General features: G+C 37.8%; 1 protein-coding gene and 1 long non-coding RNA gene across 2 annotated transcripts; both read left to right on the top strand.

Annotated features, from left to right (window-relative positions):
* The first annotated feature begins 5649 nt into the window (after window positions 1-5649).
* LOC131939658 (collagen alpha-2(I) chain-like) lies at window positions 5650-15212 on the top strand. Its single transcript, XM_059298111.1, has 9 exons — window positions 5650-5683; window positions 7820-7913; window positions 9339-9626; window positions 10636-10680; window positions 11082-11099; window positions 13625-13696; window positions 13971-14012; window positions 14258-14302; window positions 15142-15212. The coding sequence occupies exons 2-9, from the start codon at window positions 7847-7849 to the stop codon at window positions 15210-15212; spliced, it is 648 nt and encodes a 215-aa protein (XP_059154094.1). The 5' UTR covers window positions 5650-5683; window positions 7820-7846.
* A 219-nt stretch (window positions 15213-15431) lies between these two features.
* LOC131939657 (uncharacterized) lies at window positions 15432-17143 on the top strand. Its single transcript, XR_009386451.1, has 4 exons — window positions 15432-15508; window positions 15850-15894; window positions 16400-16450; window positions 17066-17143. It is a non-coding gene; the product is annotated as an uncharacterized LOC131939657 (long non-coding RNA).
* Window positions 17144-17682: the final 539 nt, after the last annotated feature.

The raw sequence follows: 17682 nt of genomic DNA, 5'->3' as shown, positions 1-17682 counted from the left end.
TCTGCTCAACTCTTACCCCGAGGTCTCGAGTTCGAATCCCGGACTGGAGTCCGTAAGATGTCCTTGAGTTCACCCAGCTCTGATGGGTACCTGACACACTTTAACGAATGGAAATCCGGCCGGACATAATGCTGACCACACAATGACCACTTCATATGCCGAGGTCATAGAAACAGATGAGCTCTACTTCACCTGCGCCATGGACCGCCAGTGAACTTTACTTTCTGTACTATTGATTTTCTTTACTTCAATGACTACTAATATTAACTAATAACAATACTACTAATGTTCGATACTTGAAACACTATTGATTTTCTAAACTTACAAATCTACTGATTTTTTTTTCACTTACAAGGCTACTAATTTCCTACGCTTCCCCCACAAGTCATAGCCCGTGGGTTCCGCCAAAAGTTTTGTACGACAATCGAAAGCATTATTTTGAATCTCGTGCCCCAGATAGAGGTGACCGTGAACAGTGTGTTGGTGTGTCGCCGCGCCGTCTCGCTCACTGTGTGTGTTGATCCAGATGGGCAGTGGCTGCCATTTGTTTTGGTTCTATTTATAGCATTGTTTCCGATGCGACGCCTTGTTTAGGGTTCACTTGTTGTGCTCTTCGGTGCAAACACACAGTAACTGGTTAGCTTTAGAGCGTTTAATATTGATGTGTAAAAGAGGGAGAACTGAAATAAGGAGGGGGGGGGGGGTATTTTAGAAAACGGAAATAGAGAAAAGTAGCACTTCCGGATATCAAAGGCCACTGATATTGACCTACATAGATATGAAATTTCGTCAGTCTATTTGATAAAGTAATCACGTTTAAGTGTTTACACAGAAATCGAATATAGCACTACTTCCGATGATCGTAAATCGTTCAAAAGTTGACAGAAACCTGCGCATCAAATTGAATACTATATTATAAAATTTCATCATCCTAACCTAAACGGTGCTCAAGTTAACTGCTTTTGAGGAACCGGAAGTAGAGTAGGTACCATTGCAAGGTACCGGAAATAGCTAAAAGGTTAATACGAATTTGATATAATAATTATGTATCAAATTTCATCAACATAACTGAAAAGGTACTCATGTTAACCTGTTCACTAGGCTCACAGACACACCTAATCACCCCCCCACACACACACTCACACACATACCCACACACCCACACACATACAGTGTTTCTTCCAGACTTTTTTCTCCGGGGGGGCACTTGAAATTTTCGGGGGGGGCGGTAGACTTTCTTCGGGGGGGCGGACACTGTAAAAAGTATATATTTTCTATATAAATTATATAAATTTCATTTCGTTCGGGGGGGCGGTAAAAATTTTTCGGGGGGGCTCCGCCCCCCGAAGAGATGCCTGAAAGAAACTCTGCACACATATACATACTGAGTTGTAATTTTTCGCATTCAGGGAGTTGTGAAATGTCAAGATTAAAAATGTTTCAAAATCTCGCATTCCAGTTTTTATGTTGTCCCTTTACAGTACTTCACTTATATTCTTTATACGAGAAAGTAAAAACTTCGTCAGAATAATTATTCATGTTTAATTTTATATCTGTTTGTTTAATGCAACACTACTCCTTTAAATTACTATCAATGTTTGAATTGTCTATTATATGCCACTAGACTACTTTAAAAAAAAAAAACCGAACTGCCCACACTTTCACGCATGCTAGATAAATCATTTCGTCTCCTGGGGTTTTTTCCTTTAATTCTTCTTTCAATTTTTTAACGAGACGACACCTTCCCTTCCCTAAAAACTTGACGAAATGACAAGTTTATGGCTATAGCAGTTGAGTTCGGCATCATTATGTTAAAACACCTTACAAAAAATTGTGTGTAAAACATGGTATACGTGTTTTAAGGACTGGTTGTTACTAAAAATACTTCAGCTGTAGCCTACTTTTTTTTTACTGATATATCAAGCGATCTATAGAAGGGTTCATTTGTTAAATGTTATACCTAAAAATAGTTGCATGACCTACTAAGACTTATTTCTGCGTTTGTATTAAGGGTTCATCAATTAATAAACCGGGAGTGATCTCCCCTAAACTTTCTCGAATATTCTTATATAAAATAACAGGGGATGGAAACTCGGGCTATAGACATGATTTTTAATCCATTTTAAATACTTAAAGTTTTAAAAATAGAATAAAATCTCGTAGACAAATTAATTGCACACCAAGTGAACGCAAATAAAAAAAGCGCATAATAGTGCGCAATATTATTAGTACTTTTAAAATTTACATTAGTTTTTTGAGAAATCGGAAGTAGCGTAAATTACTACTTCCAGTCAACGGAAATTACTCAAAATTTAACAGAAGGTAGAGAATTAGATCTTTTACTTACATGTGAAATTTCATTTATCTATCTGAAATAGTACTCAAGTTATAGGCTTTTAAAAAATTCAAAGTAGGAAAAGTACCACTTCCGGTTATCGGAAATCGCTCAAAAGTTGATACGGATCTACGATTTTGATAAAATACTTATATATGAAATTTCATCAACCTAGCTGTAACGGTACTCAAGTTATCGTGTTTACACACGGACAGACACACACACAGACACACACACACACAGACATACGGACAAGATTGCAAAATTATGTTTTTCCGTATCAGTGAGGTGTAAAACGTCGAGATTTGTAAAAATCTCGATTTTTTTTTTGCACGATTACAATACTTTCTCTATACTACGTATATACGAGAAAGTAAAAAGATTTCCGAGACATGACGTCATGCAGATGACGTCATACCATATCCGTGTCTCAAACTGTGTCTGGAAACAAAGTATAACTTGTGATGAATGTAGATTTGTACGTACAGGCAAGTGTGATAGTAGTTTTGTGACCGAAGTTTCAGAAATAATTTTAGACAAGAATCTAGGTCTCTTGTATTTGGTGTGCTAGAAAGACGTGTAGAAAAAAAAATGTGTGACCGTTAGGACTGACTCTGTCGACAGGAGTGTCTCTGGAGTCGGCCCCGACTGATTGCAGAGTGACGCCATGATGATCCCTGACTCCCACACCTTACTGCAAGACCACACCTGCACACTGCACCGCCACACCACACTACCACACCTCACCGCCACAACTCACCACCACACCACCACACCACACCACCACACCTCACCACTACACCACATCACCACACCTCACCACTACACCACACCACCACACCTCACCACCACACCACACCACTATTCTTCAGAACCACCTCACCACACCACACCACCATACTTCAGAACCACACCACCACATCACCACACCACCACACCACACCACCACACCTCACCACTACACGACATCACCACACCTCACCACTACACCACACCTCACCACCACGCCACATCACCACACCACACCACACCTCACCACCTCACCACCACACCACCACACCACCTCACCACCTCACCACACCACCACCTCACCACACCACCACACCACCTCACCTCACCACTACACTACCACACCACACCTCACCACCACACCTCAGAACCACATAACCACACCACACCTCGAGTTCGAACCCTCGAGCAGATGAGGCTCGATAGCTGGGGACAGAAACTCTTCTTGGGAGAGACAACTCCAAAATCAAACAACTGCTGCCTTGTTCTTGGTTGGAAGCAAATCCAGAAGGAAAAAAGCAGGCTGAAATCGGAGTCAATGGCCTATAAGGCGTATAAGTTGACACGTATACTTAATTGTGGAATCTCTTTTAACTAAAATTAAGAACGAAGAAGAAGAAAGAAGAAAAAGAGTTTTAAAAAAATGAAACGGGCTAAATCAATTTTACTTTGACGAGAAAGAGTCAATGGAACCTGTGTTAGTGCTGAAACAACTTTATAATATGTAGAGGGGGGTAGAATTTTTTCGTGGGGGCTTTGCCCCCCCCCCCCCCCCCCCGAAGAGATGCCTGGAAGAAACTCTGCCTACATGTAGAGTCTACATGACTTTTGTTGACGACGAGTGATGATACCGGATGTGTAAAAAAAAGTAACTTAAGCTAAGTATTATCATCAAGTTATTTATTGTTATATATAACACTTTTCACTTTCTGTACTCTATCGAAAATAAAGATGTGTACTCCGTGTTCGATAAAGATAAGAATATATATATATATATATATATATATATATATATATATATATATATATATATATATATATATATATATATACATATATACATATATATATATATATATATATATATATATATATATATATATATATATATATATGTATATGGTGGGTTGGAGTAAAAGTAAAGTACCATCTACACGCGGAAATATGTATCAGCAATTACTCTTTTTTCTCGTCTCAAGAGCAAAAATCACCTGCCACCTTACCCCTCCCCCCCCCCCCCCCCAATTGAATGCGAATTCTGAAACGACCCCACCAACCACGAAACGAGACGTAATCTTACCGTGGTCATGTGACTAGCGTATCCAATGAAACGTGTCCTTTTTAACAGATAAATTACATGAGTCCACTAATAAAAAAAAATGTGTCGTCTGCGACGTGTTGAGTGAATGTCACGACTTTTGTATAGATCATCCTGGGACATATTTTTAGATCGACCTTGAGCTGGAGGTCAAGGATAGAGATGTACTGAGTGGGGGAAGGGGAATGACATTATTTGGGATAAACCGATAATGTTTAAGTCAAGATGTCAGTGTGGCAGTGTGTTTCTGTGGGTTTATTTTAGCATTTGTGTGTATGTTTGTTTGTTCAGGTCTCTGTTTTTCTTTGAATGTTTCTTGTGTGTATGTTTTTGTGTGTGACTTTGTGTATATGTTCTTTGTTGATGTAGGTCTCTGTTTTTCTTTGAATGTATCTTTGTCAGCTTATGTTTCTGCGAGTTTGTGTCTTTATTTCTTTGTATCTGTATCTTTGTGTGTGTGTGTGTGTGCGTGTGTGTGTGTGTGTGTTTTATGTGTCTATGAGCATCTGCTTCTATACGCTAGTTCAAACTGTGGGACGCTTCTATTCATAAAACAAAAGGCGAGGGGGGGGGGGGGGGGGGAAGGGAGGGGTATGCGACGTTAAATTCAATAATGAACTATCGTTCAGTTCACCAACCCACATATTCATTCACACACATACTGAAGCACATTCATGTATGTAAACACTCACATATTGATCACACACATTCACACGCACATTCAAACATTGATAGAGGTCGTCCATAAATGATTTTACACTCTCATGTGGAGGGGATTCGTAATTTTTTGACGATGTTTTATGAAGGGGAGGGGGTCTGGTTTTTTGTGACAATCAATGAAGGAGGCGAGTGGGAGGTGAAAGTCGTCAAAAAAGTGTAAAACACCTTCACATATGCATTCACATATTAATAACACACACTCACATATAATCAAATAATAACATTAAAAAAACCCTCATCTATTTAACACAAACGCACTCACACACATGCACTCGTTCTCACACATCACACAGGCACTGACACCCACTCACGCACACCACATTAAAAAAAAACCCGGCAGACGTGAGACAAAAGATCCATCACGGCCATTGAAAGTTATAGCTTTAGCAAGTTTCAAATAGTTTGCAGGGGATGATGGATGGCCTAAGACAGACTTGATTGGGGGGTCATATAAAAAAAACGCTGACCCTCCGTCTAAAGCCACTGATCCTCCAGTCGAGCTGCATAGCTTTACCACAGGGGTAAGTCTGATACTCTCTAACCCAAATGGGTTCTGTCACGTTGTTTGGTTTCAAGGATAAGGTTTACGATACTCTCTAACAAAACGTTAGTTTGATAATTTCAAAACGTTTAATTAAATTGTTATAAAAATACTCTCGCAATAAATAGATTATTTGATATCGTCCGCTTTAAGTGCGGTTTAAGTAATAAGTTTTTCAATAATCTCTAATACAACGTTAATTTGATATTTGCAAAACGTTTAAATTTTTATGAATATACTCTCTAACCAAAATGGGTTCTGTCACGTCGTCTTGTTTCAAGGATAAGTTTTACGATACTCTAACAAAACGTTAGTTTGATAAATTCAAAACGTTTCAATTGTTATAAATATACTCTCTCAACAAATAGATTTTGTGATATCGTCCGGTTTAATTAATATTTTTTTACAATACTCCCTAATAAAACGTTTGTTTGATAAATTCAAACCGTTTCACTTTTTATGAAGAAATATACTCTCTCACTAAATAGAATCTGTGATATCTTCTAGTTTAAGAAATAATTTTCCAATACTCTTTTATAAAAAGTTATTTTATACATTTCAAACGTTTTAATTTACTATGATGAAATATACTTTCTTAACAAATGTGTTCTATGACATCATCTGGTTTAATGGATACGTTTTCCAATACTCATTATTTAAACGTTAGTTTGATAAATACAAAGCGTTTCATTTTTTTTACAAAGAAATATACTCTCAACAAATAGATTCTGTGATATCATCTTGTTTAAGAGAAAGTTTTCCAATACTCTTTAATAAAACGTTATTTTTTTAAAATAAATTCCAAACGTTTCAATTTTTATGAAGAAATATAATTGTGATATCTTTAATCTTCTACTTTCATTGATAAGTTTTCCAATACACTCTAAAAAACGTAACATTAAAATACTCCAACCGTTTAAATTTTTATGAAGAAATATACTGACTTAAAAAATTGGTTTTGTTATGGGATAAGTTTTTCAAATATTCTCTAATATTTTTTTTTATTAACTCAAACCGTTGTAATATTAATAAAGATTAATACTCTCCAAACAAATAGATTTTGTGATATCGTCTAGTTTTAATGATAGGTTTTAAATACTCTCTAATAAAACGCAATTTTGAAAAATTCCAGGAGTTTTAATATTTATGAAGAAATATACTATCTTAACAAATTATTTTTTAGATATAGTCGGGTTTAAGGGATTCGTTATCTAATATAAGTTTTTCAAGAAACTCAAACCGTTTTTATTTTAATGCAGAAATATACTCTCTCAGGAAATCGTTTGTGGTTTATGTGAAACATTTTCAATTACCCTTTAATAGTCTTTGATAAACTCAAAACGCTTTGGTATTAATGCAGAAACGTACTCTCTAGAGATAGGCTATACCTTGATTAATAAATATCTCAATAATTCGACTGGTGATTTTAACAACACACTTGTTTCAAATTCATAAATAAAAATATCATCATCATCATCTGTTCCCGTTTGTGCCCAAATATGGGGCAGAAGAAATAGAGTTCATCTGTTTCAGTGACCTCGGCATAAAATGGGATAGTGTGGTCAGTACTTTGCCCAGCCGCCTTTTATCATTAACGTGAGTTAGGTACCCATCAGAGCTGGGTGGATTCAGGGACGTTCTTCTGATTGAACCCCGATTCGAACTCGAGACTTTCGGCTTAGCAGTCTAGAGCTCTATCGCTAGGCCACGCCGTCCCCAAAGTAGGAATCCATAAAAAATTATTTCGGTGAAACCATAAGGTTCAATTAATAACATTTTAATACTCTCAAAAACACTTTCTTTTTGTATCGTTAACTCATAACATTATAACCGTTCAGCAAAAATTTACTCTCTAAAAAATTGTTTATGTGTAACCTTAAGGTTCAATTAATAACTTTTTGATACTCTCAAATACATTTTTTATATGGTTAACTCATAACATTATAACCGTTCAGCAAAAATACACTCTCTAAAAATTGTTTCGGTGAAACCTTATGATTTTAAACTTTTTTTTAAATTAAATTTTTCTTTGTTCTTAGTTTTAAATTATGTCTACTTTGTACTGTCTAATCAAGCTAATTACACATTCATGGTTTTTTTTCTATTGTGCCTAAAGACGAGGCAAATTTGCAACCCGTCGAGAATGTTCCAAATGGCCTTGACCCCGTATCTACTCCTCCTGGCCCTGGCAGTTCCGTCATGCATGAGCGGTGAGTGACGTCATTTTTACTTAAGTTCATTTACAAAATTATCGAATAAGTGATATCAATAAAACTAAAAATTAATTTTTTAAATAATTTAGACTAAACGGGATTTTAAAAGGCAGTGGCATTAAAATAATTAACTAATTATAAATACTTGCCTGGTGTCAGGTAAGCAACGCACTAGTAACTTTATAAAGTATAAAACGTTACTTTATAAAGTATACACCGTTACTTTATAAAGTATACAACGTTACTTTATAAAGTATACACCGTTACTTTATAAAGTATACAACGTTACTTTATAAAGTATACAACGTTACTTCATAAAGTATACACCGTTACTTCATAAAGTGTACAACGTTACTTTATAAAGTATACAACGTTACTTCATAAAGTATACACCGTTACTTCATAAAGTGTACAACGTTACTTTATAAAGTATACAACGTTACTTCATAAAGTATACAACGTTACTTCATAAAGTATACAACGTTACTTCATAAAGTATACAACGCTTCTTATTCTTTACTCTACTCCCACCAGTGGCGTAGCGAGGTCGGGTGTCACCCGGTGCGGCACTTAATGGTGTCACCCCCCAGAGACGTAGCGACCCTTCCCCGGGGACAAACTTTTAAATTTTCGATTTGCACCCCCCTCAAACTTTCGATTTGCACCCCCCCCTCAAGTTTTTCTCTATATATTTTGCTATTTTTTGCCTTGGTGTCACCCCCCCCCCTAAATGGTGTCACCCGGTGCGGTCCGCACCCCGCCCCCCCCCCCCCTCGCTACGCCTCAGACTCCCACCCATCTCTACCCCATACAACATCTGAATAAATTCCATTCCTAATTTGACATAACACTTCATCCCGCACCCAATCATAACAATCATTGATGGAATAAACAACCTCAGAATAGGGAGATCACATCCTTTATGGGACATCGCTTGTTAAAAAATCTACACTATAAACAATCGCTAAACCTTTCATTACGGAAAAAAAAGTATGAATGCATTAGCCAGTTACTTATTCCTCTAAAAATCCCAAATATCAGAATTTTGAAGGAAAAAAAAATGGAAAAAGATTTTTTTTTAAAAAGTCCAATTCCATTATATAACAAATCTCTATACCACCACTCAACCACATATAACACAATACATGTATAACAAAACGAAACACCATAGCTAACCCCATTTGTGTTATAAATCGTGTGGAATCCACGGTTTTGCTTTGACTTAAAAACTAACTGAAATTAACCTTATAACCGAAATTGCAGTTGACTTTGGTCTGTGCAGTTGACTTAAATTTCTTGCCTCAAAAAAAAATTCTTGCCTTAAATTTCTTCCCTTAAATTTCTTGCCTTAAATTTCTTGCCTTAAATTTCTTGCCCTAAATTTCTTACCTTAAATTGGAATGAATTCTTTCCAATCCACAGGAAGAATTCCCCGTGGACCCATAGGACCCATCATCAAACCCATCGTTCCTCGCGGCCCATTGCCCATTTTACCAATAGGACCATTTGGTCCTAGAGGACCAATAGGACCCAGAGGACCTATTGGGTTTTTAGGACCAAGAGGGCCATTTGGACCTAGAGGACCTATTGGACCAATTGTTCCTGTTGGTCCTCTGCCAATATTTCCTGGTCCTATCGGTCCTGTAGGACCCATCGGTCCTGTCCTGCCTCCCGTTGTGGGGCCGATCATCAAGCCCATCGTGATCAAGGGTGAGTAGGGGCTTGGCTGGTGTGTGATTTGGGGTGGGCATTGGTGGGCTGGGTTGGTAAGAGTTGGTAAGAGCTTGGCTAGTGTATATGATGTATTGTGGGGTTTGGTAAGGGTTTGGCTGATGTATGTGATGCATGCTCTGGTTGGCTTGGTTAGTAAGAGCTTTGCTGTATGGTGTGGGGGTGGGCTTTGATGGGCTTGGTTTTAAAAGTAGGCTTGGTGAGTAGTCACTGTGTGTAAGGCGGGCAGGTTTAAGGGCTGGTTGCTTAATAAAATGTGGGCTTAAACCAGGACCAAAGCTTCAATTCTGGCTGTTCGGGACTGATTCCTTGAAATGCAGGCTTATTGGTTGGGCTAAACAGTTGAAAGGGGTCATCCATAAATGACGTCACACTCGTAGGGGGAGGGGGGTCCGTAATTTTGTGACGATGTGTGATGAGGGGGAGGGGGGGGGGGGGTTTTAGATGTTGCGACGTCACATTTTTTTGCATTATAAAAAAGCAATGTTAGAAAACGAATTTTAGCGTTATTTCGCATTTTAGATAACTGTTTTAATAAATTGTAAGATTTTAGACAAGATTTTAGAAAAAATATAGATGTTTTAAAAAAATTCAACTGCAATTTTGAGGGGGGGGGGGTTGTAGGTATAGGTGTGACGTCATTTTAGGGGGGGGGGTCTGGCTTTTTGTGACGACGTGTGACGGAGGCGAGGGGGGGGGAGGTAAAAATCGTCAAAAAAAGCGTGGCGTCATTTATGGATGACTCCAAAGCTACCAATAGGATTTTTTGTAAATTGGGTTTTCAGTTAATTAAAGACGAGCATAGCTGAAAATGCCTAAATTCTAGTCGTAGGTTTATTCAGGGTAGAGTTAGGGTTCTAAGGAGAATCATTATGTAGCTACAATGAAGGGGGGGGGGGGGGCGTGGGGGCGGAGTGATTGTGTAAGTGAGTGGAAATGAATCGGAAATGTATTTTTATTGAAACGAGTTTCCCATTCGACTTTTCAGAAATTCCATTTGTCAACAAACACATCAGCGATCTAGCTCAGCCAGGTGAGTCAATATTGTACTGTAGTAGTGATATTCTGGGTGGACTGTTAGAGCAGGGGTTCTTAACCTGGGCTCGATCGAACCCCAGGGGTTCGGTGAGTCAGTCTCAGGGGTTTCATTGGAGGTGAAGACACACACCCGACTCGTATGATTAACGGTTGGAATTAGTTAGTACGGACAATGGAACTGTTAAGAAGGTTTCGGGTGAATGCGCTAATGAATCTAGGGGGGTTCGGTACATCCCAAAAGGTTAAGAACCACTGTATTGAAGAAAAGAAATTGGCTGGAGAAATTTTAGTATTCGATGGCAAAGAGTTCTTTAAAATAAATTTATATATATATATATATATATATATATATATATATATATATATATATATATATATCGTTCTTTTTATTTCCAGATTACCAATCCTACACAAGTGAGTAAACTATTGTGTACTGTCTGTCCAGCAATGACTAAATATTGTATGTGTTTTGTGAACTGTATATTGCTCTCAGTTGGTTGACTATGGAATGTCTGTATATTATTGAGTGAAGGTTGTCTGAGAATTGTTGACTAAATAATGTCTGTGAATTGTTGACTAAATTTTGTCTGTGAATTGTTGACTAAATAATGTCTGTGAATTGTTGACCAAATATTGTCTGTCAGATGTTTGACTAAATAATATCTGTGAATCGTTGCCTAAATATTGTCTGTCAATCGTTGACTAAATATTGGCTGTCAATCGTTGACTAAATATTGTCTGTGAATTTTTATCTAACTTTTATCTGGGAATGGTTAAATACTAAGCTATCTAGACGTGCATAGAATCGCTAAACGAATCCGTGAGAATATCCTAGATGTTATTTTTTCGTGATGTGAAACCAACACATCAAGATCTGTTCGCGTCTATGGATGTTTTCTGCTGTCCCAATCCCCGGGACAAACAAAAAAAAAAAACCCCACCCCTAGTGTTACTTCCAGACTTTTTTCTCGTGGGGGGGGGGGTGCACTTGAAATTTTCGGGGAGGCGGACTAAAATTTCCGGGGGGGGGGGGGAGGGGGGCGGACACTGTTAAAAGTATATATTTTCTATATAAATTTCATTTCGTTTGTGGGGGCGGTAGACTTTTTTTTCCGAAGAGATGCCTGGAAGAAACTCTGCACCCTTTCCCCCAACCCTAAAACTAATACAGGTAATTTCCGTGCCCGCCTCGGATCTTTCTAAAAGAAAATGATCCACGTAACCTTGACGTCAGCGAAGCAGACGTAAGAGATTACCGTGTCACCTCTAGCAGACGACTGTTCAATGTCCGCCCGACTCCGGAAGTGTAGGTTTCACACCTCTTGATGTTGTTTCACCCCAACTTGGCGACATCATTCATCAAAATAAGTCAAAGATGACTTGAGACAAATAAAATGACTTCTGACGCGTTTACTAGGCCATATTACATGGTTGTAAGCTGCGAATGTATCGTTTCCACGGAGACAGGCGGACGCTACTCTACCTGCACTAAGAGACTTGTTATTATTTCAAGGGCGCGTAACTTCCGGCAAGAAAGAAAACCAGCGGCTTTCGTGCAAGATTACTTGCTTTTTTTTTTTCAAACGTGGGATTAAGTTAATCCAACAATAAATGGTGGATTAAAGTATAAAATTTAGTCCATTTATTGTGAAATAATTATTTACGTTTTGAATATACATATATATGTATTGGGGGGGGGGGGTCGTGTGATGTGTATGAGTGTATGCTACATCATGTACATTAAAACCAAGCATCATAATGTCAGTGCATCGATGAAACATAAACCCGCTTGGCTTATTCCAAGTATATCACGTGAGATTAGACTGACACGGGTGGTATTTGAACTCGTGACTTTGACGTGACGAGACGTAACCCTTACCACTTTGACCAGCAAGTGTATATCCCTCCCCTACTCCACCCCCCCCCCCCCCCCCCTTCCCCCACCGCCGTCCTCCGCGCACGATCTTGACAAGGACATATCTGTCACAGCCACATGATGTCTGTCACAGACAAATGATGTCTGTCTGTCAACCCCCATTGAGACCGGCAAGTCAATCCGTCATGATTAGCTCATCTGTCACGTGCGTCATACATCACAACGTTTCGACAAGTTGTGTCGGACGGCGCCACCATTTAAAGAAACGGCTGAAGTCTGCACTAGTTGCGACCGACCTATCCCATGCAATAGTTTACTGTCTGTGTGCTTATACAAGGTCATTCAGTCTAGTTTATCCTAGATCTATATCGTTTTTATAAACAAAATTAATCTGAGTACTCTTACTCTTCATCGTTTTAATATACAAGATTAATCGGTGTAGTAAGTGTAGTATAAACCCTCTATCGTTTTTATTTACTAGATTAATAAACCTAGTTTATCTTTTAGCGATTTTATTTACTAGATTAATAAACCTAGTTTATCTTTTAGCGTTTTTATTTACTAGATTATAGTTTATCCTTTACTGTTTTTATTCACTAGATTAATAAACATAGTTTACCCTTTAGCGTTTTTAATTTAATAGATTAATAAACATAGTTTACTCGAGCGTTTTTATTTACTAGATTAATCAACCTAATTTACCTTTTATCGTTTTAATATACAAGATTAATTAAATTAGCTTATATTACCCTTTATCGTATGTCTGAGACTGCGAAAAATAGAAGCATTAACATGTCGCCCACTTGACCCCAGTCTTAACGCAATGTCTTGAACCTTTCTCAGCGGCAACCCGCGCCTTTCTTGCGTCATCTTCGAGCAGAGTTTTTTCAAGGCATATTTTGCATGAGCTTCTTGCTTTTAAATATTGTTTCTTTGCTTAATTCAAACTAGGCGGTAGATATTTAAAAAGTTTTTCAAATTATTCTAAAACTCAGTCTCTGAATAATAGCCATAGTGTGACCTCTGACCTATAAGTCACGTGATGTTATATTTTTACCCACAGCTCCAAATGGAGGCACGACCATTATCGACAACAGGCGGGGATTCTCAATCAATTACCGCGGTGGTGCCATTGGTGAGTCTCTATATGGTAACACTGACGAGTCTGTATGTGTGTGTGTATGTGTGTGTGTGTGTAAGCCTTAATAAGTTTGTTTAAGTGTGTGTGGTTGCATTTGTGTGGTTATGTGTGGTTGATTTAGTAAGTATTTCTATGTATATATATATATATATAAGATAGGGATGTGTTTACATTATACAACTTCAAGAAAGCTCAGTCTTTACTTTTAATCTTTACTTTTAGTCTTCACTTTCTGAATTGTATCTGTTGTCGTTCGTATTTTTTACAGGAGGAGGTGGCAGGTTTGATGGTTATGGTGATGGCGGCGCAGGTAATATTTTACATCTATCGATATACGTTCTATTAATTATGTTATATTGATGTGTGCTTGTCGATTTTTTTTTTATACAAGTCAAGTCTAATGAAATACATCATTGTCACATCTTCTTCCCATGTTTGGCTTACCTAGTGACGGCAAACTTAAATCCAATCTGTTTTGTAATAGTCTTAGGTATTTAAGTGAGACTTATATTTACTTTCATGCGTTCTAATTGTTGACTTTGTTCATTAAAAAAGGTATTGGGATTGGATATGATGGCTACGGAGATTATGGCGTAGGAGGTACAGTTTTCATTCTTTTATCTTCATTAAATATTTTACTATCAGTATCACATAGCACTTTAGCGGGTTTTAAATCATTCTTAACATTTTTTTTCTTCTGATTTATGCGCATTACTTATCAGCGATCAAAAGTAAATAATTCTAAAAATGTAGCCTTAGTTTTTGTTGGTTTGAATAATTTCTAAAACTTTTAGCTTAGTTCAGTGGCGTAGCGAGGTCGGGTGTCACCCGGTGCGGCACTTAATGGTGTCACCCCCCCCCCCAGATGCGTAATAACCCTTCACGGGGACAAACTTTTGATTTGCACCCCCCCCCCCCTCAAACTTTCGATTTGAACCCCCCCCCCCTCAAGTTTTTCTCTATATAATTTACTATTTTTTTCCTTGGTGTCACCCCCCCCCCTAAATGGTGTCACCCGGTGTGGTCCGCACACCCCCCCCCCTCGCTACGCCTCTGGCTTAGTTGATCTAGTTTTGCCTTTCGCTGGAAATGACGTAACTAGTTGAGATAACACGCGACAGTTATAATCTAAAAATCTAAAAAAAAAAAAAAACATCCATTAACCCTTTAAGGGTTGTTGGTGTGTCTAAACGTCAAATTTTTTTTTTAATTTGAACCTTACCTTATTATCACCCCCCCCCCCCTTCCTTCCTTAACCTTAACTATACGCAACCCATTGTAAGATAACTGCCTCCTTGTCAATTTATTTATATTAAAAAAAATTATTTGGTCTATATTTCATAAAATACTGTTTATAATATAAATATATTTGAAATCCACCCTACCAGTCATACCTAGCGACGCCACTGAAAAAAATAAATATGTTCTTTTGTTTACAGGAGCCGCTGGCGGCTTTGACACATTCGCTAGTGCATCTGCATCAGGTACGTGTATACGTACAGAATGTTAACAAAAGCAATATGTTTTCGCGTGTAATATTAACCGTATGACAGACTTTACATATGAGATATGTTTACATATGTATGATCAACATTATGACAAATGTTTTTACACAAGAGTTACTGACAGCTGGTAAAGATATTTTCTAATAGATGTTACATGGACATAATTTATAAAATTATCCCCCCCCCATCCTCCCAAGTGATAACAAAGTCTTATTTATTCCCCTAGCTGCAGCTGGAGGTTTCGATGGTTATGGTGGTCGTGATGGTTTTGGTGGTGTTGGTGGTGCAGCAGCCGCATCTGGTAGGTTTTGCTTGTTTTAATTTTAAAGGCAATTTACCCAATTTAGCTCAAGCAGCGCCTAGCCGGAACGGACATTTTTTCTTTACAACACGATGTTAACTTTGTATCTTTACAACAATGTCAACTTTGTATAGCCAATCTTTACAACACAATGTTAACTGTTTTCACAACACAATGTTAACCTTGTATAACCAACTTTAAAACATAATGTTAACATGTGTATAACCATCTTTACAACACAAGGTTAACAATTGTATAACCATCTTTACAACACAACGTTAACATTTGTATAACCATCTTTACAACACAACGTTAACATTTGTATAACCATCTTCTCTTAGCTGCAGCCAGTGCTAGTGGATTAGATGGGTTTGCATCAGCATCAGGTAAGACACAGTACATACGGCTTAAAGCTCAGCAACGTCCTTTGTTCTAGTGTTCTTTTGATATCCGTTTAGTGATAACTGAGACAGATAATTAGGAGTTTACCGCAATTAAAGAGTTCAATATAATAAAGAAGTTGATCATAATTAAAGACCTGAGTATATTTAAAGAGTTGACCATAATTAAGAATCTAAACATACTTATGGAGTTAATTATAATAGAAATCTGACCTTACTTAGGAGTTAAATAGATGGCCATAATTATTAATCTGACCATAGTTAATGAGTTGTTAAGGAGTTGACCATAACTAAGGATCTGACCGTACTTAAGTGTCGGACTATAATTAAGGAGTTAACTGCAATTAACGAGTTAACCATAATTAAGAATCTGACCCTAATTAAGGATCTGACCCTAATTAAGGATTTGACTTTAATTAAGAAGTTAACAGTAATTAAGTAGTTAACCATGATGGAGAGTTAAAAAATGTAATTGTATTTGTTCTCTTAGCTGCTGCAACCGCGAGCGGAATCGGTGGTTTGGGTGGTGCTAGTGCTTCAGGTGAGTGACCCGTGTGGGTTCAGGTGAGTGACCCTTGAAGGCAGTGGCGTAGCGGTTCGGGTGTCACCCGGTGCGGCACTTAATGGCGTCACCCCCCAGAGGCGTAGCGACCCTTCCCGGGGACAAACTTTCAAATTTTTTATTTGCAGCCCCCCCCCCCCCCCCCCTCAAATTTTCGATTTGCACTCCCCCCCCCCCCCCCTCAAACTTTCGATTTGCACTCCCCCCCCCTCAAACTTTCGATTTGCACCCCCTTCCCCTCAAGTTTTTCTCTATATATTTTGATATTTTTTGCCTTGGTGTCACCCCCTAAATGGTGTCACCCGGTGCGATCCGCACCCCCCCCCCGCTACGCCTCTGCTTGTAGATTCATGTGAGTGACCCGTGTGTAAGAGAGGAGAAAGAGAGTGTATGTGTGCGCGATCGTGCTTCCTTGTCAGTGCGCATGCTCTGGCTTATAAGTTATAACCAATAGGGCTTGTAAATAGGTCACCAACCAGTTCTATGGCTCATGCAGGTTTTTATTGAGGCGTAGAACTGGTTGGTGACCTACCTACCAGCCCTATTTTGGTCAAATTCTTGTATCTGAGTAAAGTTTGTAATAATCTTCTACAGCTGCCGCAAGCGCTGGTGGGCGAGGTGGTCTTGGCGGTCTTGACGGCCCTGGTGGGTTCGGCGGTCCTGGTGGACTTGGAGGTATCGATGGTTATGGCGGAGCTGGAGGTACTGCTAGAGTTTTAATAGAAAGTTTTTTTATAATTACGTTTCTTTAATTATATAATTATGCACCAATATTTAAATATCTATAAAGAAAAGCATGGGACACTATTTGATCTATTGAATATTTAAAATTTAAGAAGCGACCCACGCTTTTCTTTAAAGTTATCTAAATAAAGGTGCATTATTATATATTCAAAGAAAATAATATATTTTCTTCCTTTTAGTCTTATTAAAACGGTTATTTAATGAAAAGTTAAAAAATGTAACTTTACGTCCATTTTCTTTTTCTCTTCCAAAGCTGGAGCAGCAGTTGGCTTCGGTAAGAAATATAGAACGTTTGTATATATATATATATATATATATATATATATATATATATATATATATATATATATATATATATATATATATATATATATAAATATATATTCCGCACTACTATACACACACACATATATATATATATATATATATATATATATATATATATATATATATATATATATATATAT

Source organism: Physella acuta, unplaced genomic scaffold (genome assembly GCF_028476545.2).
Source record: "Physella acuta isolate Inbredline_101_S28 unplaced genomic scaffold, ASM2847654v3 ptg000287l, whole genome shotgun sequence".
Lineage (NCBI taxonomy): Eukaryota > Metazoa > Mollusca > Gastropoda > Physidae > Physella > Physella acuta.
This window is presented reverse-complemented; position numbering and strand designations above follow the sequence as displayed.